Raw genomic sequence first — 27,223 nt, 5'->3', positions numbered from 1 at the left:
GTGGCATGGAAAATGATCTGAATAGAAAATGTGCGGCTCTGTGTGGATGTAGCCTTGCACAGCGGAAAAGTTGTGTTCGTACAGAGCCGTCATTAATGGTCGCCACAGGCAGTATTAGGTGTTATTGTGGCAGTGTGTATGCATGGTTATTAGGTCGAGTCTGAGTCGTGTAAACAAGCCCTGAAAGCCAGATGCAGTCATCTAAAGGGTCACGCATGGCTCTCGAGCCATAGGTTCCTGACCCCTGGTATAGCAGTGCTAGTATCATTTCCAACAGCGTTTATAGGCAAAACATGATTTAATTTAATATGTGAAGGGTCAACTCGATTTTGATTCATTTGTCCTTATGCGTGATTTTCATTAACTCTTTATAAAGCCTTCTTCCTGTTACAAGGCATTTGTTTCAGTGCGGTGATAAATATCTCTAGGCCTGTAGGCTCAAGCAAAGAGTTGGCATCATGGCTGTCAAGTACACGCCAATTAGTTTTAATGCCAAGTACAAAATCTGAAGGCAAAACTGCATTACTGTTTTACTTGGGCCTTTTTTTGTGCATGTATGTGTGTTGCGTGTCCCAAAGCGTTGTTGTGTTCTTCTAATTTAGCAAGTCTTAGCCATATGGCTTGCTCTGGGCTAACGCCCACCGGGTTGTCTGGATTGTCCTGGCACACAGTTGTAACTTTTCTCTTATGGTTTTTGGTTGCCAAGGATTCAAGTTAAGGATGTTCCAAACTTAAATTATAGTACATGATCCTGGCTTCAAGTACTTAGCGAAAGCTAACTACTTACAGTAGTCGACAACTTGAGGTGTCTTCATCACAATGCGAGCAGACGACTGCGTTGGAAAACGACTCCGTCAGTCTTAATGACTATGCGCTTCAATATCGAAAGTTACAAACCGTGATCATAAAGTCCTGCAGACTTTGGGTTGGCGTCACATGTTATCGCACGCAGCGGAAGGGGAATCTATGATGCAATATTTGCGTTGGTCTTTTGCAGTAAAATATGACTTAAATGTACACATGGTGTATTATTATGATTATTATTGAAGATCCATGCGTCAATTGGTGGGCAGAAATAATTTTCTATGCATGCATGTCATCATCTGCGATTACCACTGGAAACGCTTTGTGCCTCACTAACTTTTGGTATCTACTCCAGCTGCATGCTACTTTGATACCATGATGTTTTAGGTGTGGACGTAACCACTCTGCATCATCTCCATCTGTCACGTCACTGCGGACTGAAATCACTGGAGGTCCACCTTTAATTCAATTACAACTTTAATGAATCACGAGTGCCAGGTCAGCATTACTGCCATGTCCATTAGCCCCCTGTTATTGAAACACGACATGGATCTGCAGATAATGGCCGTGGAAGTGACTCATGTCTTCTCTGGAAGACCAACAGTGGTGTTTTTCCTCACTAAATACATTTTTATAATTATAAGTACTGAGGCGTATTTAATCAGCCAATATGGTTTTTCTTGTCGAGTCTTCTTGAAGGCTGCAGTTACAAATGAATGTTTGCCATGGACCAGAAGCAGAATGACTCATGTGGGCTGACTCAACAGACGCAGAGCGCCTTGGCCTTGCCGAAGGAGTTTATGATTATATCTAGTGTAGAAACATGACATCAGTCCATACCACATACTGAACGCAGCACCACCAAGATCTGTTTAATACATCCAAAATTTAGTTTAAAAATTGTTTGGGATGTATTTCAGGCGGTATGTTGATTACATAACTCTGAGTTAAGTGAGTACAATGAGTTAAAGTACTATTCTGCATGTACTGTTACAGGAACTTAATGGCTATTTATTTTATGAAGAGGCGTGTCCCATACGTGACAGAACAAAAAATATCTCAGTATTTACTTATCCTGTATGTGCCTCTTCAACTAATGACTTCATGTTCTGTCTGCATAATCTGAAAACAATTCTTCCATCCGCGCTCTGAATTTATTTAATATGCCTTTCCAAATATGTCTTAGTTTGGTATGAGCTGAATGGGTTGATATTCAGAAGCTTAACTAAATGGCAGAGCTTAGAGACTGCTTAGGCGTCAAATGTGAGGCTTCGTTGGAAACCTGTGCTGGCAATAGTGGTCATTCATGTTTTAATCACAGGAAGCTTAAAGACAAGGAATTGGAATAAAGTCTGGTCTTCATTTCAAGTCTCCTTTTTGCCACTCAACCGCCACACTTTCATGTTAGAAGCGTCAACACTACATACAAGCGACCTTTAAATCTGTTGTGGTTTTGGTACACTGAACATTTGACAATCGTGAAATGAATGCATGTCCTGCACAGAAGTGAAAGTAGCTTTCATGTATTTCTGTGGGATCATAACTTCCTATTCATTTATCCATTCATTCATGGCCCTAACAGCCTCTTAGCAGTCCTCTCCGGGGCTATCTTGTTCCCCAGTGCGGGCACACCCAGTCCCTAACAGTCACTCTGTAATCTTGAGCCAGATAAAGATTTTTGTTTTCTTCCTGTCGTTTAAAATTGTACATTCAGTAGGAGAGAGCATGTGTCTACGATAATATAGAGCCATTTCCAGTGGGTATCCTAACTTGGTCGTAATCTTACGAGTTGTTTCAGGCATTTGGGAGGAATGTTTTGAATCCTGCTAGACAGACGAAACTGTCATCTGTACGACCTAAAGTTTGCCGTAACGTGCCCAGACAAGTTAGTATGTAAAATGAAGACTCTGCTGCTGATGGCAGGGTTTAGTTCTGCAGGTATTTTGTCAATATTTTTATGTTGTTGCTGTCAGGGTGCACAACCTGGGTGTCACAAAGCCTCATGGAAAAAAATGCAGAAATCATGAAATAATCAATGATAATGGCAAAAATAGAAAGTTTTGCTAAATTAATTGAGCAGAGTAAAAAAGGAAATAAGGGTATGCAAAAATATATCTTTTTATATAATGTTACAGCCCGAGCACACAACGGTCACAGTGGCCTATTTGGTTATGCCACAAGACACAATCATCTTTTTTGCCACTCTGCTCAACCTCAATATCAATAAAATGTTAAAACAGCTGTACTTTCATTTTCTGGCCTAAAGCATGGGAGAATCTCCATGCTAGTATGCAAACATAAGAGCCTAGCACATCTTAACTACAAGGCTTGGAGCTGAAATCATGCGAACAGATGTCAGTTTCAATCAGCGATCCATGCACCAGCACAGTGGCAGAGAAAGGAAAGGATTAGGAATGTTTTGGAGATGAACTGATGCAGGAGGAGTCACACTTCTGAGAGACAGAGGGAGGGAGGATGGTCAGGGTCAGATGAATGTTTCAGGAAAGAGGGATGACTACTTTCAGGATATGAATCTGGAGTTGATCACAGGACGGAAGACGGTCGTTTTGCAGTTGATTCTGTCTTAAAACGACACATGAGAAAGGCTGGTCATCTGGCTTAGTGAAATTAATGATTATTTCTTGGGCAATATGCTTCGCGTTCCGAATGTTACGTTCAGAGCGGCGCGTGACCGCTGGTTCCTGCAGTTTCACTTTCATGAGCACCAGAAAACTCTCTGTGCTCCATCAAGTGCTGGTGTCGTATTGAATTCGTGGCGTTGACACCTTTTAACGTGTATGTGCTGCAAGATGCAAACTTTACATGACAGACTGAAAAAAACCTCCGCAGTAGACATGCCGTTGCCAAGTGTGCGGTTGAGTCGGCAGGGAGGGAGGTGCGAACGCATCACAAACCGCGTGCGGTGCTTCATCAGAGTGCCGGCTGTCACATGTGATCAGATTTTGTGGTCGGCAATATCAGGCAGTGATCGGCATTCACCGTTCACACCGAGATCAGCCTTGCATAATCGGTGGCGGATCGATTGGATCCCTCGTAAAAAGTCCATATATTAGCCACATCGTTGTATAAGCTGCAGGGTTCAGAAAAAAGTTGCGGCTTATTGTCTGGTATTTTCAACACAGTGTTTCGCCGAGGTGCCAGTGCAGCAGGAGACCCTGCATGTGTTGAACTAAGGCAGACGACTCACCAGGAAACCTATGAGGACCACTCCATCTATTAAAACAAACACAGATCCACAGACTCAGAGTTGACCAATGTCATTATCAGAAGTTTCCTTTATTGAAAAGAAGTCCACCAAACTCTCCACAACAATGAAATGTCATTACTACATGGCCTGTGCTGTGGCATATACGACATTAAACCAACCAACATTAAAAACAACAACAAAAACGTGAGTGTCAAGTTAACAATGTTAATGCAAGTTAACAACGAGAGTGCAAACAGTTCAAGTGCAACTAAGAGTGTAAAAGTGAGTAGAGAGTTCAGCTTCCTGATGTTTCCTTTAACATTTGTTACATAGTTCCAAACACACACTCCCAATCAAAAGTTCGGGGTCACTACGAAATTTCCTTATTTTTGCATATAAATCACTGTTTTCAATGATGATAACATTTAACTAATCAGATTTACACTCAATACATTCTTAATGTAGTAAATGACTTCTAGCTGCAAATGTGGTTTTTCATGCAATGTCTACATTGGTGTGTAGAGGCCAGCAACGTTTACAACCATTACAGTGCTGGCATTGTATATTGTTTGCTAATTGTGTTAGAAGGCTAATCGATGAAGAGGAAACAGCAGTGGTTAGAGACGCTAAATCTTCCTTTGAGCTTTTGAATATCCGCAGCATCACATTTGTGGGTTCAATTCAACTCTCAAAATGGCCTGAAAAAGAGAACTTTCTTGTGAAACTCGACTGTCTATTCTTCTACTGAGCAATGAAGACTATTATATGCAAGAAATTGCCAAGAAACTTCATTTTCATACAACTATGTGTACTACTTCCTTGAGAGAAGGGCACTTATGGGCTCTAACCAGTGTAGAAAGAGAATTGGGAGGACCACAACTGAAAACTGATAATGAATACAAGTATACTAGAGTACCCAGTTTGAAAAATAGACTACTAGGTCCTCAAATGGCAGAAACTCAAAACGCCAGTGTCAACTACAGCCTCCCGGACCTACATACAGTGAAGGTCCGGGAATGCTGGCCTTCAGGCACAGTGGCAGAGGAGCCCTATCTGAGACTGGTCAATAAAAGGAGGAGATTAATAATAGCAAAAGAACGTGGACATGGAACTGAGGCAGATTAGAAAAAAAAGCGTGGACAGACGAACCACAGTTTTGAGATGCAGAAAAAGAGTGCCTGACAAAACCTGTCAAGTATGGTGGGTTGCTTTGGTGCTGGTAAAGTGGAGGAGTTGTACGAGGTAAGAGGGATTTTAAAAGGAAGGCTATAACTCGCAACACACGGCCATAGTCTTTGGACAGCAATTGATTGGAGCCAATTTCATCCAACAAAAGAACAGTGACCCAAAGCACACCTCCAAAATTATGCAAGAATATTTATGGAAGAAGCAGGGTGCTGGTAATCTATCTGTGATGGAGTGGCCAGCCGAGTCACCAGATCTCAACCCCATTGAGCTGTTGTGGGAGCAGCTTGGTACACAAGAAGTGCCCATCAAGCCAATCCAACGTGTGTGAGGGACTTCTGGAAGCATGGGGTGAAATTTCTACAGATTACCTCTGCAAACTAAGAGGTAGTATATGCCAAAGGTCTACAATGCTGTACAGTAATTGCTGCAAATGGAGCAGTCTTTGACAAAAGCAAGGGTTGAAAGACAAAATTATCATTTCAAATAAAAATCATTATTTCTAACCTTGTCAATATCGCGAATGTATTTTCAATTCATTTTACAACTCACAGAACTGTCATTTCATGGAAAACACAATTGCCTGAATGGTGTAAATAGCAGTGTGATACTGCGTTGATATTTTTGGTCTATCGATACATAAATGTCCACCCTGTGTACTGCACCAATGTAGCATTGCTGTTAATGGCAGCTAACATGGAACTAATGGATGCTTTGGTCATTTTAACCCTTGAGTGTTTTGATTTGTTATCTAGCCATCATTAGAAGTAATACTTCATGAAGAAAATGGTTTTACTGGTGCAAGGTTGACGTCTGTATGTGTCACCAGTGGTATCCTGCCAAGGGTGGCCTCGCCTCTCACCCAGTGTGCTGGAGCTGAGACAGGCTCTTGCTCCCCCCATATCCCATTAAGGCAATATAAAATTAAAAGAAAAGAAAATGTGTTTTTGTACTTATCAAAATTGTGTTCAGTACATTGATACATTTCCAAGTTATACTATTTTAAGCACACAAGGTATGCTTATTAAGATTTTTTTTTCTTTCAATTTCACTGTATATTTTCATTTTCATTTGAATTTTAATTCTTCATGGTTGTATTTCGTTACAGCAGCCTTTGGTGATTATTATTAGCACTAAAGTGTTAGCTGAAGATGCAATAAATAGTGGTTTCTCGCATTATTACTGCTGAAATAGCTATACATATTATATCTGAACTTGATATATCAGGTCATGTATATTCACAAAGCAATCAAACCATATCTTTGACAATTTGAGTGTTTATGTCGGTATGCAGCATGTGTTTGTTACTCGAGTGCTTCTGTTCATAAAAGCTTTTCCTGGCGTGGCTTCCTTTCCTTTTGTCATTGCCCTGGCAACTATCTGATGGATGACTCACGGCAGATAGGATTTCGTTCGCAGAATAGAGGTGGCATTGATTTATTTTTTTTTTTTGTATATCAGCAGTGAGGGAAATAATGAAGGAGGGAGCGGAGGAGGAAAAGACAGCAGAGTTGGGTAAGATCGAAAAGTGCGTATCAGTGAAACTGATGCAGCAGGGACAAAGCATTAGCTTTGTGTTGCCCTGTAGAGCTTCAACTGAGGAGCAGGACCCTGCTGTCATCCAGGAAATACTGATCATGTTTCTGTACGGATTCCTTTTTTACATTTCATGACTTTCATCATCCATAACTATCTCTGTTCCCAAAAGACTACCTCAAATGTTTGAATTCTAACTCAGGATGCTGCGATTGATCGGTCACCGCTCATGATCGGCAGATTTCATTACCGGTCATTGCCGATCACAACAACTGATCACGTGTGACAGCCGATGAGTCCAGTCCCCCGTACTCGCCTCTCACTCGGCAGCAACATGTCTGCTGGAGGCTGTCCTGTAAAGTTCGCATCCTGCAGCCCATGCACAGGAAAATGCTGTGCAGGGAGACACATTAAAATGAAATACGCCATTCAAAGCACCAGCACTTGACGCACAGTTTTCGGGGCTTGTGGATTTTGATACCGCTAGTTCCTCAGCAGCAGGCTGTGAATCAGCTTATGCTTGGCAACACCCGCCGGTAACATTCGCAACACTTAGCGAATTGCCCAAGAAATAGTCATTAATTTTACCAAGCCAGATGACTAGCCTTTCTCAAGTTGTTGACATGGTGACGGCAACGATCGAATCATTGCCCTTTTGGAGTCAGGTATGGTGTTTGTTAACCGTCCGCAGTGGAAACTTTGACAAATGCAGTGCTCTTTGTCTCGCAGGTCCCGCTACAAATGGTCATAGTAAAGTCTCACCAAACTGCAACGTCTGACGTCGAATTCAGTGTTTTTCAGCTGTCCTTTTGACAGAATAGTGAGACACGTTATCATCTACAGTTTCGACAAGGGATGCACTGAACATTTGGCCACCGAATAATGCCAAAAAAGCAACAGTTGGCTTTGAAACTGAAGTGAAATAGTGGCGTGTGACCATGAATGATGACCTTCGCTTGTAATTGAACATAATAGAATGTGTTTTTTAAATGCCAAAATGTGCAGTGGCGGTGAAATTAACTATGAGGCCACTCACCAAATTCTGGCAATCCACTCCTGCATTTTCGAAGCGCAATGAAAATCTGGCAACACAATGCTCCACTTTCAGCAGTTACAGCTAGACCCTACGGCTCGCCGCTCAGTCGGCTGGTGACTGAACAGGAGCGGTTCAACTCAAGGTGAAATGATTTGGACTTTCCGGCCCGTGTATCACATGTTTCCTCTCTAGTCGATCATTTCTTTGTTATCCCTGGTGTCAAATATTATGCTCTACTTCCGACTGTCATGGCGCCGCTTCAGTGCGATGTGTGATACAAAGTCTGCATCTTTTAGTGTTGAGCGCTAGTTTAGAATTTCAGTTTGTGTTCAACTATTGAGAGCAGGGGTCACCAGCATGGTGCCCACATCTCAAGGCTGTTTGAAAATAATATTAATAATGAAAAGTAAAATTCTCATGAAATAACCATCTTATTATGTTGTATGTAATATGAAGGTGACACCTGAGAGCTCTGGATGTGATTGCAACAGATGTTACAGGATTCTAATTCTGCTGCTATAATTTTGTTGTGAGAGAAGCAGTGTTGCCTAAGACATAGTCTCTAAGAACAGTGTCTTTTCTTCATGACTGTGGTTGCATAAATGATGAGTCGTCATGATGACACTGAAGTAGAAGACCACGAAATGCGAGACCTGTGCTACATACAAGTAAACAGAACAATTATATTGCAGATTACAGTTCAAGTTTTACAACCTTAAATTCAAGTCTAGCTAATGTAGTGTTTCCATCGCTCCCAATTGTAGGGCGTCAGTATCTATGGTGTTTCCCCAGAGTGTTTCCAGACCTTGTGGTTCATCCAGGTTTCCTCACAGTTCAGCCACACATCCCTGTTAAGATGGCACTCCTCTTTCCTCAACTCTGAAATTAGTGGGTGCTGCTTTACTAGTCATCTTGTTGTCACTTAGAATATGATGCAAAACTATTGAAGGATTTACAACACTGACTACATTGCCAATGCATACCAAGGCATACTACAAATATATAAAGCAAGTTACATGGAATTACGTAGAAAAGAAAAAGAAAGATTAAAGTATTAACTAAGTATTATCTAAGTATGTTTTATATTTTAGGTGACTCAACGTAGCCAACATTTGCTTTGTTTGACAATACAGCAAGCCCTTGTCCATCTTCATGAGCTTCATGAGGTCGTCACCTGTTGGCAAACCATTTCAGGTGATGATCTCATGAAGCCCGTCGCCAGAATGGCAAGAGTGTGCAAAATATTAATCAAAACACAGGGTATTTTTTTTCCAAATAATCTAAAATATGTTTTGAGACATTTTATAATTTTTTGTTTACAACATTATTCCATGTGTTCATTCATAGTTTTGATGGCTTCAATGAGAATCTGCATTGTAAATATTCATGAAAAAAAAGAAAACACAATGAATGAGAGATGTCAAAACTTGTACTTTATGTAGGTTTCTGTAGTTGCTGTAAGTCTTTTCCCTTGCCTTCCTCATTCCCGTATATCAGTCCCGCTTACAACTCCTGCATTACTATAATCTACAGTATGTTTTAACAGCAACAAGGTATTGTTTTTTGTTTTTATAATATGATTTGTTTGATTTGATCTCTGTCGTTTTATGACAGAGAGAGTCACATATACAGTGAGCATTTTTGCAGTGAGTCATTGTTTGTAATACAGCAGTTATCTACCGTGTTGTGTTTCTGTCCCCTGTGTTCATAATCATCTTTTTGACAAAGTAATATCCGGCTGTATTATGGCTGGTCTGCGTCACCGCGACATGATAGTGAGTGCTGAAGTAACTGGAGCGCACACCTTTTTGCGCACCTAATTTTTTGGGCAAAGGTGCACTAGTGCTCGGATCTTAACCTTTTTGATTCCGGGGCCCACCTTTCCCAGAACAAATGGGTGGGGGCCCATTTAATAGAGCTGATTCATGACGCTTGATTTCATTTGTGAACAACAACCGTATTTAATCTAATTACACGTAAACAAACCAAAACCTTGTGGAATGACATGAAACCATGTGATCATTGCAAAGATATTTATTTGTCATATTTATAAGTCCAACCGGAAGCCGAACCAGGTGTAAGTCATATTCATCAAATTTACAAAAGAAAAAAAAATACACTTGATGCAAACTCTTGAGAAAATTGGAAAAACTGAAAAAAATTCAGAATAAAATAAATATATAAAAACCATGTCTAAATATCATAAAAGAAAAATGATATATTTTATTTAAACTCCAAAGAAAATATAAGTAAATGAACAGTAATAATAAGTAAATGGAAGTATCACCATAAAATGCTATTAATTTTCAAAACTGCTTCAACAGGCTTTCATGAACAGTTTTTACTGTTGGGGACTGCATCACTTTCTTTGTCATTTTTTTCTTTTCAAGAACTTCGCAGTAGTTGTTAACCATCACAGATTTTCAGCTGTCAAGTCGATTCAGTGACACACTACTGCCACCATATGTGGCTAATGTATTCAAACTGAGTGTCTCACGATTATATGGCGAGGAAGTGTATGCATGTCTATGAATAACATGACCCCAAGACTTGTAAGCTAATAAAAATGTTAACGTTTAATGAATGAATAAAACACATTAGACCTCCCACTGTGTATGTGGGAGGACGACTGGCGCGGTGCTGACTTCTATGAAACATTACTGGAGCACTGACACATGCGCAAGCAAACGAGAATTTACTGTTGTCACCTTCCAAAACCACTGAAGAACGCCTTTGTCTTTGAACTCTGATTATATTAAAGACAGTCGCTTGTATGCCTGTTATCCGGGGGGATAAGGAGTGCTTGAAACATCCACCACCTTCAAATATTCAGTGTTCTTATGCACTTATCAACGAGGGGTGGGGGAGTACAATCGACATTGCAAGATATTGTTGCGCTCTCTCAATCTCTCACAATAAATAATCAACACACTGACGGCAAATATTGATATTTCATTACAAGACACATAGTGGATTACCTAGGATTTTTAGTTGTTCAAATTTAAATTCTGTATTCTGTATTTAAATTAAATTCTGTATTCACGAATGTAGCCTAGTGTGGCTGTTCACTCAGAATCATGTCATGCTCCGTCTTGAAAAGACATTGCCCGGTGAGGGACATGAAACTGCTCAGGCTTTTGCGTTTTCTGCTGTCACGTGACCAACACCAGCTCTGCTAATAGCTATCGTCACTACACCGGGCCGGTAAGTTTGACAAGGAATCTTGAAGGAGACGGAATCATACATAGAATTTGATGAAATCATGCCATGCCATGTTTGGTGCCTTGATAAACATAAGCTACCCTGCCTGCAACTAATGCGTGACACTTGTGAAGCAGCGCAACACACGGTTTGATTCATTATTTGGTTAAAGCTTGTTGTGAACGCGAAAAGTTAAAAAACCTCCTACAAACTCAAAATCAATCCTCGATGAGTGAAGAGATATGAGCTACTTTGACGTTAGCTTTGCTAACGCCAGTGGTGTTGCATACAAAACAGCAACACACAGGCTTTGATTCAGAGCTTGTTTATTCAAACTTTCCAGTCAAAACCACTGTGAACACACCAACGTGTAGAGTGGTTGCGGCGAGATGATGTTTTGAAGTCTTGCGGCTGCATCCAGGATGCGTTGAATCACTGTCACTTCCGGGACCAGAGTCCTTGCCTTTTCCTCCATCGATGAAGCGGGAACAATCGTAAACCAGTGTTTTCTCCGAGTGTTACTGCAGCAGTTATACATTCTTTGAACTGCGTGACGCACAAGAGCTGATAGTGATACATGGACTCAACACTTGATGGGAGAACCATCTACTACCCATATCGTCCCATCCCAATTACCCACCGCCAAGTAATCATTGTTTTTTGAAACATTTCCAACAAGCAACTTTCTCTGCCGTTGTGACTCTGCTGCTGAAAACATCACTTGATGTTGGCCGCGTCGGGACTTGCGGGTGAGACAGAGGGCTGCTCACCACCACTTTGCGCAATGTTCACGTCTTTGAAAGGAGAGGCTCAACCTGTGTAGAGGGCTCACTGTGCCTTCCAGGATGGCTTCGCTTTGTGCAATTTTCCTGAAACACACATCTCTCTACCGCACAAAAACAGTATATCAGACGCATTATGGCAAATTCCACTATAATCTGTGTTAAACAGTAGATCTGTTTTAACCATCCAATATCACAATTACGTGATCGTGGAAATCATCAGCTTCTACCTACTACACAAAAGTTCCAACACCATGTGTGACATGCTATCAAGTAATCCCCACCACTGTGCATCACACTGGGTGCCAGTATGGATCACCTTGGTCACCGTTCTTGTCTTGAGGCGTCCTAGCATGCACCACCCTTCAGTTTGATGTTTATTTTTTCCTGTATTGGTGTCAACTCATTACATTACAATCACATTTAGTAATATTTGAATGTTTTGATGCCGTTTGAGTGATTTGATGAATTTGCACCATGAGTCTATGCAGTATCTGTTGTCATTATTTATCATACCTTGTTTACTAGGCTTTAATTTTCTAATCCAGTTTTGCCAACAGTAATCCCGGCCTTGTCACACCCGGTCTGGCATTCTCCAGCATCATGTTTTCATCTGCTGTCCAACCGCTGTCATACTGCCGTATAGTTTGCAGCTCTGACCCAATTTCTTTGCTGAAGCACGACTTCACATGGTGAAACGGACATTTTTCCTGGGAGCAGCAGCATCTGCACTTCTTGCAGATGGGCCACATCTCATGTCCATCCTCCTGTTCGCATACTTTTACTCAATGTAATACAGCCACCTGGGCTGTTCAGCCGAGGCCTAAATTTAGCATGCACAGGGACAAATGCAAACTGACACCACATCTTTGTCTCTTCTCTGCCACACTGGAACATCTTCTAGCCCTGCACGGAAACAAGCACAGGGCAGGTGATGGCTGTCAATAGCAACATCTGGCGGTTCCCATGCTGCTTTTCTTTTCCATCTCCCTTCAGGCGAGGTTGATGGAAAAATGACCCACATCCCCTTTTTTTCTTTTGCTGTGATATCTGCAAAATGTCCTTGATGCTTTGTCACCAGAAGCACAATGACACATGTATGCTTCAGTTAATATATTAAACCTGTGTGGATTTATTGTTTCTTTTGTTGTGCAATAATACACTCACCAGCAGTGTCTGTATTATACAGTTTTCTTTGGTAGACAATCATGAAAAGGAAGAAATATTTAACCTAATCTGTTCATGCTGGTTATATAACATAAAACTTCTCCTGCAGTGTTTAGTTACTCAATAAGAAAAAAAGGCTGGTGGATGGTGTTGAATTCACTGATGCTGATGCAAGGAGGTGCATGTCCTACTGAGAAATCTTTACGATAATAAATGGCATTCATCATTAGATAGATGAACCCCGAAGCTGCTTCAATTTAGCAATATAACTGTGACTGTGCTGTTTTGCCTCCTACAGAGATTTTTGGGAGCCATGACTTTGCCTGAGGCTCTGACCAAACATTTCCACTTCTCAATCTCACTATTATGGTGCTCCACTTGCTATGCAGAGCAGCACAGCGCTCTCTTTCAGGCTTTAAGTGTCTGGCCTGTTGGTCTGCCGCTGCAGCTGGCTAGCAGTGTGTGAATTTCTGTCGCCCATCTGCAAGCAGCTTTTAAACAGCTCTGTAGCCTTAAGTACACCCATATTTAAGGCTCCACTGAGCGCACGTACATTTGGGACTATTGTGTGTTTGTGTGTGTGTGTGCACGTGCGCGCGTGTACACGTGCACGTGCGTGTGGTGGGGGCTTGTTTACACTGCCTCGGGGGACCAGTTCTTGACAAAACACTATCCTCATGCGGACCTTATGTCTATGTGGGGACCTTTTGCCGGTTCCCACAGGTCCAAACCTCAATTTAAGGATGAAGATGTCAAAATAACATAAAAAAAAATAATAAAATAATAGTGATTATAATTGGGTTTCAGTTTGGATCAGAGTCCTGGTTAAGGTTAGCCATGTGTTTTGGAGGCTTAAGTTAAGGGTGAGAGGCTGGGGAAAGCAACCGCAGGGATAGCAATACCTACATGTGTGTGCATGTGGGCTTGCGTGTGTGTGTGTTTATTTATGTTACTGTAGGATGTAAAGAGTTGTGAAAGCCCACAGGAAATTGCATAGCCAGGGCAGGGCAGACATTCCAAGTCTAAAGTCACATAAATTGTTTCCGGAATTCTACAGAGGAGTTCTAGATTCTGCGACATGAACAACCTTGTTGTGTTGAAAGCAATTCATTAATCGATTGATCCAGATTTGTACCCATAGTTTATTTTGTTAAAATAATTATTCATGGCTGGAAACAAATCTAAATACACAGCATGCTACGCTGATGGGCCAAGCTTTGTGAAATAGATTAAAGTCAGTAATCATATATATTTTATATTTCACTGCTACTGTTTTTTTAAGTAACAAAGGATGGAAGTTCAAACGCAGCTCTGAACTAGGTTGCTGTGCTGAGTGAGTAGAACAAGTGACTAAGCCATCGGAGGTAGTCAAATTCATCAGAAGATGGCAGTTTAATAAAATATGGATTTGTTTGTGTACGCTCATGCTGCTGTGTCAACCGTCATGTGGCCATTGCTACTATGCTGGAATCACATTACTGCTCCACGATCGGACACTGCTAATCACATTAACACTTGTGCTAGCATCCTCCTGAACGGAAGCAGTTTTCTCATCAAGCCGCATGTGCTGTGTGCCCTGTTATTTTCCTTTCTGTGAATTAACCCTTGCCAGCTGTGCTCCTGTGTCTCACGTTCAATCCACCCAATCAGTGTCGGTGTTGGTCTGATGTGCTTGTCTGCTTGTTTATCTTCACTTAAAACCTCCTCTGTCCTGGGCTTTAGATGCATTGTGGGGAATTTATTGTGGCCACTTCTCTGTCTCATTGTCTTCTTACTCATTGGACAACAGCTGAGTAGCTCCGTCATGACTGGATTAAAGTGATCTAATATAATAGTAATATAAGAGAGGTAATTTGCTGCTGCTGTAAAATAAAGGTTGTTTATTTAATCAGGAAGATGATGTGTTACACTAGAGCTAAATAATATTATCATTAAAATATGATTATATCCGTTGGTCGGATTTTGTTTGGCTGTTTTGGCCTTTTACGCATTTATTTAGTTTTTCTGCTTTTTGTTTACTAGATTTTGTTAGACTGAATTTTGTGTATGTCTCTCTAGATTATTCCTAATCTAGGCCAAATGATAAATGGAAAATAAAATAGGAAGTTGCCATGGGTGTTCATTAGTAGTCTAGTATTACAGTGGTACCTTGGTTCTCGACCGCACTCCGTTCCAGAAGGCCGTTCCAGAAGGCCGTTCCAGAAGCGATTTGTTTGAAATCTGAATCGATTTTTTTCCCATCACAACTAATGGAAAAACAAATAATGCGTTCCAAGGCTTAAAATAGGCTTTTGTAGGAGTGAATGTAGAGTGTCTGCTGCAGGTGCGCTGTTCCTCTATGTGTGTGGCCGCTGCATGTGGGGGGGGTTGCCGAGTGAGTGACGTCTCTCCAGAAGTGAAGAGGTGCCCGGTGCGTGTCCAGCTCTGAATGTGCGCTTCTGTGCAGTTTGGCTGTGACAAAGTCATAAACCAAGTACCGCTCTGTCTGAGACTCGCTCCAGCCTCTGAGGTGTCGAGAGCGAGCACTCACCAAGCACTGGTCCCCAACGCTGGCTTCATCATTCCTTGCACCGCTGCTTCTCTCCACCATGCGTGTGCTGTTTTGTTTACTGCTGTAGCGGAGAAGCCCAGCTGAATCAGAATCAGGGCATGTTTAGTGTCTGTATCATAACCAACAGTGCAGGGAACATATTTATATGAGGTCTGCTGTGATGAAATGAAATATATAATTTTCTAATATTGATACAATCGATTGATGTCAATGATAGATCCAGCTAGGTGAAGCATTACACTCCTAGTGTCATTGTTAACAAAAGCCATTCATTTTGAATGCAGCTTAAATGTCCACAAAAAGACTTTTTTTTTCTGCTTGAATGGTGACGTTTGCCTTATTCTAAAATGAAATGAAGTCACTGGGATAGAATTTGATCAGTAGCTGCTGATCCAGGACAGGCCTGTGATACCTTGTGTGGGTTTGCGTGTGTGTAGATTAGTGAGAGGCAGCATCAGGTTCCTGTGCTGCTCCTCCAGTCAGGTTTCGGGGGGGAGAGTCTTGTGATAAGTTCACAGCTTCCGAGGGACGGATGGGGAAGCATGAGTGGAGAGGACTCATCAGAGCAGGAATGGAGGGAGAGAATTGGGCTTTCATCTTGGGTAAGCGCGAGCCGGACCGATTCAAGCTCAGAATTAGCAAGTTTACCAGACACTTAATTATGAATGATTCTTATAGTTTTGTGTCCTTCAAACTTGGTAAAATTGAAGAATTCCATGCATTAATTTGTCAATGAGAGAGTGGGAATGAAGCAGGAAAACATGAAGGAATATGAGTCATTTGTGTTTGCTGATGTTCCAGTGATTATAAGGTGTAACTGGACACTTCACAGAAGCCTTTTTAATCTCAGATGAATGGAAAATCCTCACGTTCTATTCTTATTTTTTATTACTCGGGTTGTAATTGGCAGTGCCTGTTGAATTTAGACTTCCCTTGATGTGGATCATGAGTCAATGGTGTGTATGCCACTGAACAATTGATTCACAAAGACGCCATTTTGACCAAAAAGCCCTGAAAAAGCTAAATACATTGGATCGGTTTGATAAAATGATGGTTCCATAGCAGGGTCCAAGGCAGCCACTGTACTGATTGGCTTTCTTGTTTGAGGATTTGTGTGCTATTATTTAAAAAAAAAACCAAAAAGGTCTGCGATATCCCAATTGATATCGCAATTCCTCATTGAAAGTAGACACAATGGCTTTCCCAGATAGGAAGCATGCATTACTCCTGAAATCAGAACCCACTGGTAGTAAAGGACCCAACCGTAAAAGTTCACATGCATGACAGAAATTAACCGGCGATGCGGGCATGGCCCTTCGGGGAGAAGCATATAGCCTTACTGCTGACCCATGTGGTCTAGTTATGCTCAGGATCAGGACATCTATGTGGGTAAATAGAGATGTTGTCAGGCTGGGCAGGTGGTCTAAAGGTCAGGACTACAAAAGATGTGAGTGCTTGGCTGGCAGAAGGGATGTACAGTCTTGCAGGAAGCAAATCCATAGTTATGGGTAGAAGAGGAGGTCAGTTGCCCAGAGGCAGAGGAATAGCAAAGCCTGGGCTTTCTAGTCGGAGGGTTGATGTGCTGAGACTCACATCTGTCAACCAGTTATGAGTGAAACCTATGAGTCATTATTGCATTCTGACATATTGGCATCAGTCAGTTATGTTTCGCTGAAATGATTTCTCTGACTTTGGTTGTTGTTGAAGTCATTTTCTGTATTAGGAATGTGTGTTTAGGCGAGGCGTCCTTGGAATATGAGGTTGGTCAGTCTCTATTTTGTCCTTGGCCTAACCCTAACCTAGCGATGGAAGCTGACCAGCTGACATAAATGCTAAACCACCCCATTATGGTTCCTCAGTAAGCAGAGACATTACACCTTCACCCTCAGATGTGGCAAATGACACAAAAACGAAACTAGCTACTGTTCCTGGATCAACTGTGTCAGTGATCGGTTTCATTTTGTGAGGCTCTTTAGCCGTCATAATTTGGTGTTCTCAGAATTCCTGTAGATTGTTGTCTAGTTTCCTTGTCAAGGTTTTTAGAAGTGACCTTGAGATGTTGGCTCTATTGACCAACATGGAAGGTGTGGCTCTTTTCTGGCTCCTCATTGATTTTTCTGAATAGATTTTCATGTCAAACTCTTTTCCTTGAGCTTTTTGAGGCTCCCAATGCATCAACAATGACCGTGAAGTCATTTATAACTCTAAAGAGGAATTTGAAACGGCCGTTAGTCACTCATTGATGCACCAATTTGTTATGTGATGGATGTGGAACTTCAGACAGCCCTTCAACATCTCACTCAATGGTAACACTAAGTCAGCTATCACTGACATGTATAATTGTTTCTTCAGGATTGAAAAAACGTACCAGGAAGGCCTTTGGGATACGGAAGAAAGAGAAGGACAATGACTCCACGTAAGTTGTCTTGTGATTCCTATGGAAACCAATAACCCGTTAATCATTATAGAAAATTTGAGAGTCACTAACTCTAAAGCAGCCTTGCTTTAAGATAAAGCAATTACAGGATCAGGCTTATTTGGCTACCAGTCGAACCAATTGGGTTGAATTCTACTGGATGACAATTGCATCCTGTTTGAGCATCAAGCAGCATCGTCGTAGCCAGTACGTCCCTTTTTAGTGGCTGGATATTCTGACTTAACAATGTTCAAAATCTGGGTTACAATTCTCTTGAGTGTTAAACCTGGTCAACATCCTAACTCCTCGTGACTGCTTAGTAGATAGATATCCTTTATTTGTCACAGTGGGGAAATTCCATGTGTTTGTTGGGTAGTTTTTCGGGAGGCGTTGACGTGCAAAGTCAAATAGCCCTCTGGTGGATACACAATATATGCCATGTTAATGTTGTGTATAAATGAAACCTGACTAACGGTTATTTATTTTTTTGTTGTTTTCTTGAAGGGGGTCGCCCGACACAGAGGGAGGAGTGAGTAAATTTCTTCATTTCAGTCATTCTCTTTATTTGTCTGTTTATTACGTGTTGAAGCTTTAGGGAAAGAATTATGTACCACTTACACGCTCATTTTGGAGGCAGCTACTCAGTAACTTTCCCACATTATGTATGTCTTCTTTTTACCTGCCAGGAACCCCAGGAAGTGGAAGCGGTATATATCAACTTCAATGTAGTCAAAACCCTAGAGAGATGTAGTGTGTAGAGTATTTATGAATGCATCCATAGACACTGGACAATTTAAAGAAAAATTTGACTTCTTCTGATGCAGCACATTTCATACAGTGTCTTGGTGTGTATAATCGAGGGCTTTAATGTGTTAATTCAGATGAATTAATTACAGAAAAATCGATCCAGATTAGCCACATATCAAGTTCTTTCAGGGGGAACATTTTTCTATCCTCCAATTGCAAGTGCAACACATGATACAATGTGACATCATAACCAAAATATCCATGTTGAAGGAATAGAAATACGGTTGTGTTGATTAACGGAAAATTAAAGTTTAAATAAATTTTAAATAAAAAAAAAATGAATCATCATCGTTATAATTCACCAAAATAAATGAAGAGAGGAAGGAGACACTGGGGAGGATAAATCAACCTTCAACCCTCAAAAAAAAAAAACACAACAAAACTTAACATACGTTGTTTTAAGTTGAGGAACAAGGTCAATAAAAACTTCACACTAGATAGTTATGGTTTTTCTATCAAGTACTAGTCAAAAAAATATGTCCGACCAAGAGGAAATATTTTACACCTCGCACACATCACAGTGACCAGAATAAAAGCTGCATATTTCTTGTTGGCTATATTTCATAAGATACATGTTAACATGTTCATCTGCTCAGTTGAATTGGCACCCTCTTTAACATGTCCTTTGTCTGTCAATGTCAGTGGGAAGATGGTTGGACAGTCCTTTACGAAGTATTTCAAAGTAGTGATACGACTAGTGACTACTGGGGATGCTTGTGATTATAGTGTCTGCACAAGCTTAGCGACTTGCGGTAGAAAAACGTATTAATGTATCTTCTTGTTAGCAGAGGAAAACAAACGGGGCCCCAAATGGCTTCTACGGAGAGATCGACTGGGAAAGATATGTAAGTAAATATTTTAGCGTCCGTTTTCTTTAAACCAGCTGGCTAAAAATAGCAGCTCTGTTTTAAAACCTAAATCAAAATGGCCCACCTCATTGATGTCTACAAGGCCTAGTCATTTTGCTATTTGCATGATGTCTGCTAGTGGTTGTTAAATCATGAAAACTCTTGAGGATTTTGGAAGTATATATGTTGATGAAACGCCTGTCGATTCTCCTTTTAATCTATGCAAGCTACATCGGACAAGAGACGGGGGCACCTGGGCCACGCCATCACTCCCCGCACACCTCTTTAGTGTCAAATCCTGAGATGTTGAAGCAGTATTAGAACCCTTGACCTGGCTGCAGCACTCAGTATTGTCTTTGGCTCCTGACCTTACTGGTTAAGATTGTTGGGGTACAGCCTTTCCAAGCTACCTGAAGATCGACAGGTCACCACTCAGTAATGGGGAACTTGACAACCCTCTTCTTGATTGAGTTAACGGTTCTACTTTTGCTGTGAACATTTTCTTCTCCTAAAGGTGACCTACCCTATTTCGTTTCAGAACTCTCCAGAGGTGGACGATGAAGGTTACAGTATCAGACCAGAAGATGAAGTAGAGGGAGGAGATATCCTTGCCAACTGTTGCAAATGGATCCGCGGTCACAAAAGATTCCAGCAGGTGTAAAGGGAGACAGAATTACAGATTTTGAAACTTCAGAACAAGCTCTATCTCATAGAAAGACAGACCAACACATTCTTTTTAATATTGCTAATAAGGCCATCTCACATACCAAAGACTTATCCAAATGTATGTACAGAAACAATGATGGCATAAATGAGTTGCTATGTGAGTTTTAATATGAGTTTATTTTATTTTTAGATTTCAAAGTTCAACAACTATGCTGAAGAAAAAAAACTTTCTCTTCTACAGTAATTGAATCTCTTACAATAGTATAGTATCTTCACATTAAAATAAAATATAAAGTGTTCAAGTTCAAGAAATGGCTGCATCGCTCGAATCGCTCTCTTTACAGGACTACATAGATGGGCGATGCACAATGCCCGTCAGTCCCGTTCGTGTTCAACTGATCTCAAATGTCAAACACAGAAGCATTTAAATATTTGGAAGGGGAAAAAAAACGGACTCCCAAACTCCTGATACCAAATACCAAAATGCACCTGCTGAGAGACAGACGTCCCACAGCTGAGTCGCCTTAAATCAGTGTTTTGTAATGCCAATGCATGATCCTCCCTTTCGCAAATCAAAACACACTTCATTTGTGCAAGAACCTACTTAGCAGCATTTAAAGAGTTGCTCCTTGTAGACTGCAAGTGACACCATTTCCAGTGAGCGGTGCGTCATCAATCCCATGGTCCTTTACCCGTCGCGTGTTTTGTGACTTCAAGGTGTATGATTGGATCGTGTTGGGATAACGTTTTGTGCAGATATATTTGTAGAACTAAATGACATGGTTCTGTCACTTCATCAGTTGAGTTGCCGTTTTATCTCCATTCAACCAGGGGTTATTCTACTTGGTCCCCTTTAACTGTCACTAAAGATGAAATATGAAAACATCAAGAGCTAAACAAACCTCATAAGCTTGAAAATGCTTAAATTAAGACAGTTGTTCTTTCACTATCTCTGTGGATGCGACGTCATCAACAAAGCAATCCTTCTGGTGATGTTTCCCTTGACCCCGCACTGCACGTGGCACCAAGACCCACTTCTTCTCCTCCGATGAGTCGGACGGAGAGGAGGACCACAGGAAAAAATTCAAAATCAAGATAAAGCCCCTGCCAGCCGACTGTGTTGTGGTGGAGCCTTCGTTTGAGGAGCTGAAGGCATCGATAGGCAACATCACTCTGTCGCCCTCCCTAATGGTGAGTCATTTGAAATATGCTCTTTTTGACGATGTGTATTCATCACTTTTGCTGCAAGTATTGCTAAATTGGCATCAAAGTGTCAAGCATGAAGATAAAAAGATGACAGTATACCCTCTAAAAGAATATATTTCAATTGGAAAATTAAGTCAAAAAAGCAAATGTGACCAGCATTGAGAAATCTAATAATTTATCACTTGTTTTTTATCACAGAATTACACGTTACCTCCACCATCATTTATTTATTTATTTTTATGCCAAGGTTAAATGTGTATGATAACTTGTCAAGAAAATTCGTAAAAAACAAACCAGGGCTAAAAATACTGAAAAGACAGGAAACGGACAGTGTAGTTACAAAACATGAAACCAAACAAACGCAGAAAAAAATGCAGTATATGACCAGACATATATTATGACCAAGAATTTCAAACTGTAAACTGTCTGCCATGTGTTTTCATCAAATCTGTTATGCAATCGTCTGTATACAAACTTAAGAACGCTGCCGAAATTGACTTGGGTGCGCTGAATAATTCATGTTGGAAAGTGGGCACAGAAAAAAACAGTAAGTTGGCTGCTGGTCACCAGAGCTCCAGGTGCTTTTAATAATTCAGTCCGACCTCGGCACATTCACCGACTCGGTTTTCCCGATCAGGTGTGAAACGCTCTTTATGACCAAGACAACACACACTTAGGTCACATCCCTTAATGGTGCTTTAAATTATGGTTTATGCTGTCTACATCCTCCGCTTTGTTGCTGTTTGTGTTAAATCCTCAAATCAGTTTTAGAATAATGCACTTGGAGTTAAAGTACCCAGAACCCCACTCAGCAAAATCACTTGAAATAGGTTTTCAAGATTATGGATAACCTTCTGAATCCTGCTTGGCTACTGTGCCCTCAGGGTAGCACACGCTCACCCGACTTGTGTCTTGTGTGACTTGCGTGCTGCCACCCGCTGTCCTATTGAGCTCACTTGAATTTGACTGCTAATGCTACCAATGATATGTCAGATGTTTAAGACTGCTCTAATTGTATTGCTAAAATAAATGTTGGGGATGAAAATCGGGAGCTGCTTGGCAGAGGTCTGCACTCCCTGGGTACCTTTGACATTTAGCTTTGTGATTATGACCTTTGGGCGCAATGTTAAAATCCTTTTGCTAGAAATATAAATCTCCATTTTAGAGCACAAAGTTGACTTGTCTTTATTCTTGGCTTCATCATGAGTCGCATAGTTTGTGCAACAGTGCGTAACCTTGGCGACCGTTCGACGGAATTGTGTTTAAAACACTGCCGACCCCTAAAAGCACGCCCTTTCAACTTCTGTCACATTCCTCTTCTCTTAAATTAATCCAGCCCTGAGGGCAAAATAGTCATGAGCTTCTTCTGTTTGCCAAATCCAACTGGCTCACAGCTAACGTTTTCATTGTATGTGAAGAACATATCTAACTGTTCAACATTTGGATGTTTAAGAAATCCTTTGCCATACATTCCAGCTCTGATGAATTGGCATTTTCTACAGCATCTTCCAGGTTTTAGTAAAAGCAGTAATGATGACATCCTTCAATACAGTACACATTAAATATAGTGTGTTTTAGGTAAAAGTTAGACTAGCTCAAATTTTCCGGTGTATTCCAAAATTGGACTACATTTTTAGAAAGTCTTTGAATGGGCAACTTCAATTGCATGTGTGGCATAGCTGTGTTGCATGTTTTCATATAAGTGTTTATGACGTATAGCTACAACAGATTATTACTTTTCTTGCTTTGAGACCCACAGATTTGCTTAAGATTGTTTAAGAGCTTGCTTTTGCATCGCTATTTCATTGATGTGGGGGTCAAACTAACTTTCATTATCTGCTTTTTTCTTTTGCTGCCTGTTTTGACATTAACCTCTGTAGAGGAGTCCGGTAAGGCTTTACTTTTGCTGTCGTGTTCAACATGCTGCTGTTTAGGTTACGACCTTTAGGCATGTAACGCCTTTATCACTTGTTGCTGGGACACTACTAATCAGGTACTCCAGAAAGGTGAAACACTGGTACCACTCTAAATGACAGTGTTGGGCCAGAAGTTTGAAGGGGGCGCTGCTGTCTATTTTTTTTTGTAAAATGACCGCCTCACTTGAAAAGAAAAATTGCTCATGCAATGAGATCTTAAACTAAAAGTACAGCGTGAATAATGTCATATAAGTGATTTATTTATATATTTCGTCTTTTAGGAGACAATTAATCATGGATGTGTTCTTTAAAACAGTCCACTCGTCCTTCATACAAGAGAATAGGTCACAGTTCAGGCTGTGTGCCTCCTTTCCTGTTAACACACCGTCATATATGATTGGTCAGCATATTTGCTGCACTCTTCTCTGCTGCATGACAGTGGCCAATGGAATGTGGAGTTCCCTCCCACCCCCCATTGCATCACTAATCGCTTATGACTCAGTGCACAACTGGAACAGTAGTGAGGGATGGAGGGAGAGGTGCTGGCAGATGGATGGATGGGATTCTTTCACAGACTTGAGGAAAGAGATCTTAAACATGTGGGTGCGCTGTATCCCCAACATCATAGGACAGTCACAAGTGAGACTATGGCTCTGATCCTTGTCTTTATATATGAATAAGTTGGTTCCTCTGAGTTGTGCTGCCAGCGAACCACAATTATGTTGTGTGTTGACATGAGTGACTGTCATACTGAACCTTGGAACACCATGGTTCATGTCAGCTTTATCTATTCAGAAGTCATATTAACAGTCTATTATGTAGTTTATCAAGATGCGGAAGAAAAGCAATGTAATACTTTTGCTTTTACTTAAAACCATCTCATAATGAGTGCAATTCATTTCCCAGCCGCAATGATTCAGGTGGATGTTTGGGGTTTTTTTGATCCTCACTGCAACTCACTCTGTCTTTTTGCGTGCAGTCAACTTTAGCGGGTCCCTAGGTCAAAACTGCTCGGCCTTGAGTCATGATATTTTACTATCGTCTCGTGTCTATATAAATAAAAATGCTCCACATGGAATCTATTTGTGAATCTCAAGAAAGCTCCATGTCAGGTTGTGGATAAAAGCAGAAGTGAGTTACAGATTAGTAAATTAGAGTTCTTCATGAGAAAATGGTGCAGAACAAACGTGTTGCTCTTCAGAGGTTTGTATTCCTTCCTTCTGGTGTTGCCCCCCTCTAACTAATGTGATGTCAGCAGTACTGATTTGTGACTCTCTGACCAGGTATCTCTTCTCTCTTCCTTTTTGCTGGTCACAGAGACGGAGTCCGGTAAGTGTCATTTGCTTTTCTATCTCTTGCTCAGTCACTGGGGCTCAGCAACTCACATGGCTTTTCAGTGGGTGGAGGGACATATCAGGGGATGTTTAAAGGCACATGATCAGAGAGTTACTAGAGCATCACAATTGCAGTGCCATAGTTTGCAAGAGTATGAGAACATCTACAGACAGGCTTTGAATCAAACAAATATGCTCTCAGATGGCTCCTCCTGGTACTTCTTATTTTGCTTCTACTTCTAAATTGTTCAGCAGCTTCTGCATCTAAATGTTCCATAACTACTCCCTCAACTTCATCTACTTGTTCTTCCTCGTCTTCTCCAATTTTTGCTACTTATTCTCATACATCCTATTATATCTTCATTTGTACTTGCTGTTGTACTTGCACTTCTTCATCAATTCATTTCTCTTCTTCCTGTTCTCTCTTGTCTTAATCCAGTTTGCTTCCCATTTATATTATTCTGCATCCTCCTCTACTTCCTCATCTCCATCCACTTATACTGTGCTTGCCCACTGCTTATTGTCGCACGGCTGCTTTCTCTTCTTTTCAAACTTCCTCTTCTGCTTTACTTCCACTCGTATTTCACCTCATCGACTTCTTCACACATTTCGACTTGGACTTCCTTAACTGCATCTACCCCATTTGCACTTCTTGTGCACTTCCTCTTTCACATCAGCAATTACTTGCTTTTCTGTTTCTCTTTTTTCTTCTGCTTCCACTCCTTGTACTTTTTCTTCTACCCCTCTGAGCTTTTGCTTTATTCAGCTTCCTCCTCTAATTTTTCTTTTCTGTGAACTTCCTCTTTTACTTCTTCTACTTTTTACTCCTCCTCTATTCTAGTAGTTCTAATTGTTCTCCTCAGTGTGTCAGAGTACACACAGACTCTAAAAATCGTATGCCACATACTCCCCGATACGACAAGCAATACATTGCAAGACTTTGAGATCTACAATAACAAGGTGCTTTGGAATATTGCTGCTGCTGCCTGCTTGTTTACTTGTTTTCTTCCTTGTGAGTCCCGGTGGTGAAGAAATCTGCACTTTTGACATCTCAACTCTTTGATGTCTCACTTCTCTCTCCTCCTCCTCCTGTGTTGATGTGAGCCTCTTGTGTCTTTCCCAAGTTCACTTCAAAGCTGCTCATGTTTTTAAGAATCAATTTAAAGGATTGTGAAATTTGACTTTTGGAGTAAACCAAAACTCCAGTGACTGCAGTGAATGTTGGACCGGATTTTGTTCAGCATCAGATTTAAGAAGACTGTCATCAAACTATAAATACCATTAATGCTAACAACTAAATGTATTTCTTTTTTTTTCTTAAAGGTTTTCCAGAAAATATCATGTCATGTGTTTAGACAATGTCGTATTACTTTTTGTTTTTAAATATCTGTGTTAGCCTTCAACTTAATGGACAAATTTAGATCTTCCATAGTGTAAAAATTAAAATAAATAAATACATATAGAGTATAGAGTCATCACATGTAATATAGTACAAGTCTTCAATTCCAAATGTAAGAGTCACCAATCTTCTCACAACATAAGGATATGAGTTGTTTACCTAAATATTCTGCAGTTTCACATGTTCTGCTGTCATTGTGTCTTGCTGTTTCCAGGGTTTAAAGAGAAACACGTCCAGTAAGTATTCCATCTGTATATTTACTTTCAAACGATCGAATGTCAACATTGGCTAAGCTGTAAATTAATCATGATGTGGTTTCAGGTGAAGAGATTGCCAGACCAAGACGTGTTGTCCCGTCTGTGGCCCCCACACCAGCTCCAGCACCACAGCCCCCCTGGTATTTTCCTGTTTTCTTGCTTGTGTGCATGAAAATGTATTGTGTACTATATAATGTATAGCAGATAATAATTTGCTTTATTGAAAAAAAACCTACACAGTCAAAATCATGAGGTCATCTGTAATAGACAGTGATGAAATGTTGCTTATTGAAGCACAATCACAACTACAAATCCTGTTTCAGGACATCAGTGGCAATTCTAAATAGTTCACACTAGCCAAAATAAATAATTTTCAGGAAAAAAACTCAGCCACCAATGGCGCAAACCAGTTACAAAAAAGTTATTCTGTAAAATTGAGCAGTTGCGCAGAGTTTAATGCTACATAATGATAATTATGATGACAAAATAATAAACATTATCGTCACTTTTTAAACGCTGTTGCCACCAATTGGAAGATTTGTTTTTCTTCTTCTGCTGCATCAAGTGCCATGTCAATGATGTTCACTGTGTCCTGCGACCTTAATCCAGTTCATGCGTCCTAAAATATATTCTATTGTTTTTGCAGTCAACAAGCAGCAGTCAGTAGTGAAGACACCACAGCCTTATTTGGGCCTCCTTTAGAAACTGCCTTTGGAGATGAGAAAACAGAAGGTAACATTCTCCTCACTGTTGTTGTCTTGTTCTTCTTGCCTCTGTCCTTGGCGATCTACATGTTTGTGTTGCTTCTCTTACACACACACACACACACAGACACATACACACTCTCTCTCTCTCTCTCTCTCCTCCGCTCCCACTCTCTTCTCTTGAATGGTTTCCCCTGCAC

General features: G+C 40.8%; 1 protein-coding gene across 16 annotated transcripts in view; it reads left to right on the top strand.

The window, feature by feature from the left end:
- Positions 1-27,223, top strand: part of sgip1a (SH3GL interacting endocytic adaptor 1a) — a 48,273-nt gene that overhangs the window by 5,455 nt on the left and 15,595 nt on the right. For 10 of the 16 annotated variants that reach the window (XM_053856425.1, XM_053856515.1, XM_053856505.1 and 7 more), the window contains 10 exons: positions 17,823-17,886; positions 18,391-18,415; positions 18,573-18,593; positions 19,479-19,538; positions 20,080-20,143; positions 21,226-21,398; positions 24,647-24,658; positions 26,277-26,298; positions 26,384-26,459; positions 26,966-27,051. In XM_053856425.1, the coding sequence (XP_053712400.1) occupies positions 17,823-17,886; positions 18,391-18,415; positions 18,573-18,593; positions 19,479-19,538; positions 20,080-20,143; positions 21,226-21,398; positions 24,647-24,658; positions 26,277-26,298; positions 26,384-26,459; positions 26,966-27,051 (603 nt within the window). The remainder of the gene's footprint in view (positions 1-17,822; positions 17,887-18,390; positions 18,416-18,572; positions 18,594-19,478; positions 19,539-20,079; positions 20,144-21,225; positions 21,399-24,646; positions 24,659-26,276; positions 26,299-26,383; positions 26,460-26,965; positions 27,052-27,223) is intronic. The other 6 variants (XM_053856470.1, XM_053856533.1, XM_053856552.1 and 3 more) reach the window with 3 other exon arrangements.

The sequence above is a fragment of the Synchiropus splendidus genome, chromosome 1 (assembly GCF_027744825.2).
Source record: "Synchiropus splendidus isolate RoL2022-P1 chromosome 1, RoL_Sspl_1.0, whole genome shotgun sequence".
NCBI lineage: Eukaryota > Metazoa > Chordata > Actinopteri > Syngnathiformes > Callionymidae > Synchiropus > Synchiropus splendidus.
The sequence above is the reverse complement of the archived record's forward strand: the minus strand, read 5'-3'. Positions and strand labels throughout refer to the sequence as shown.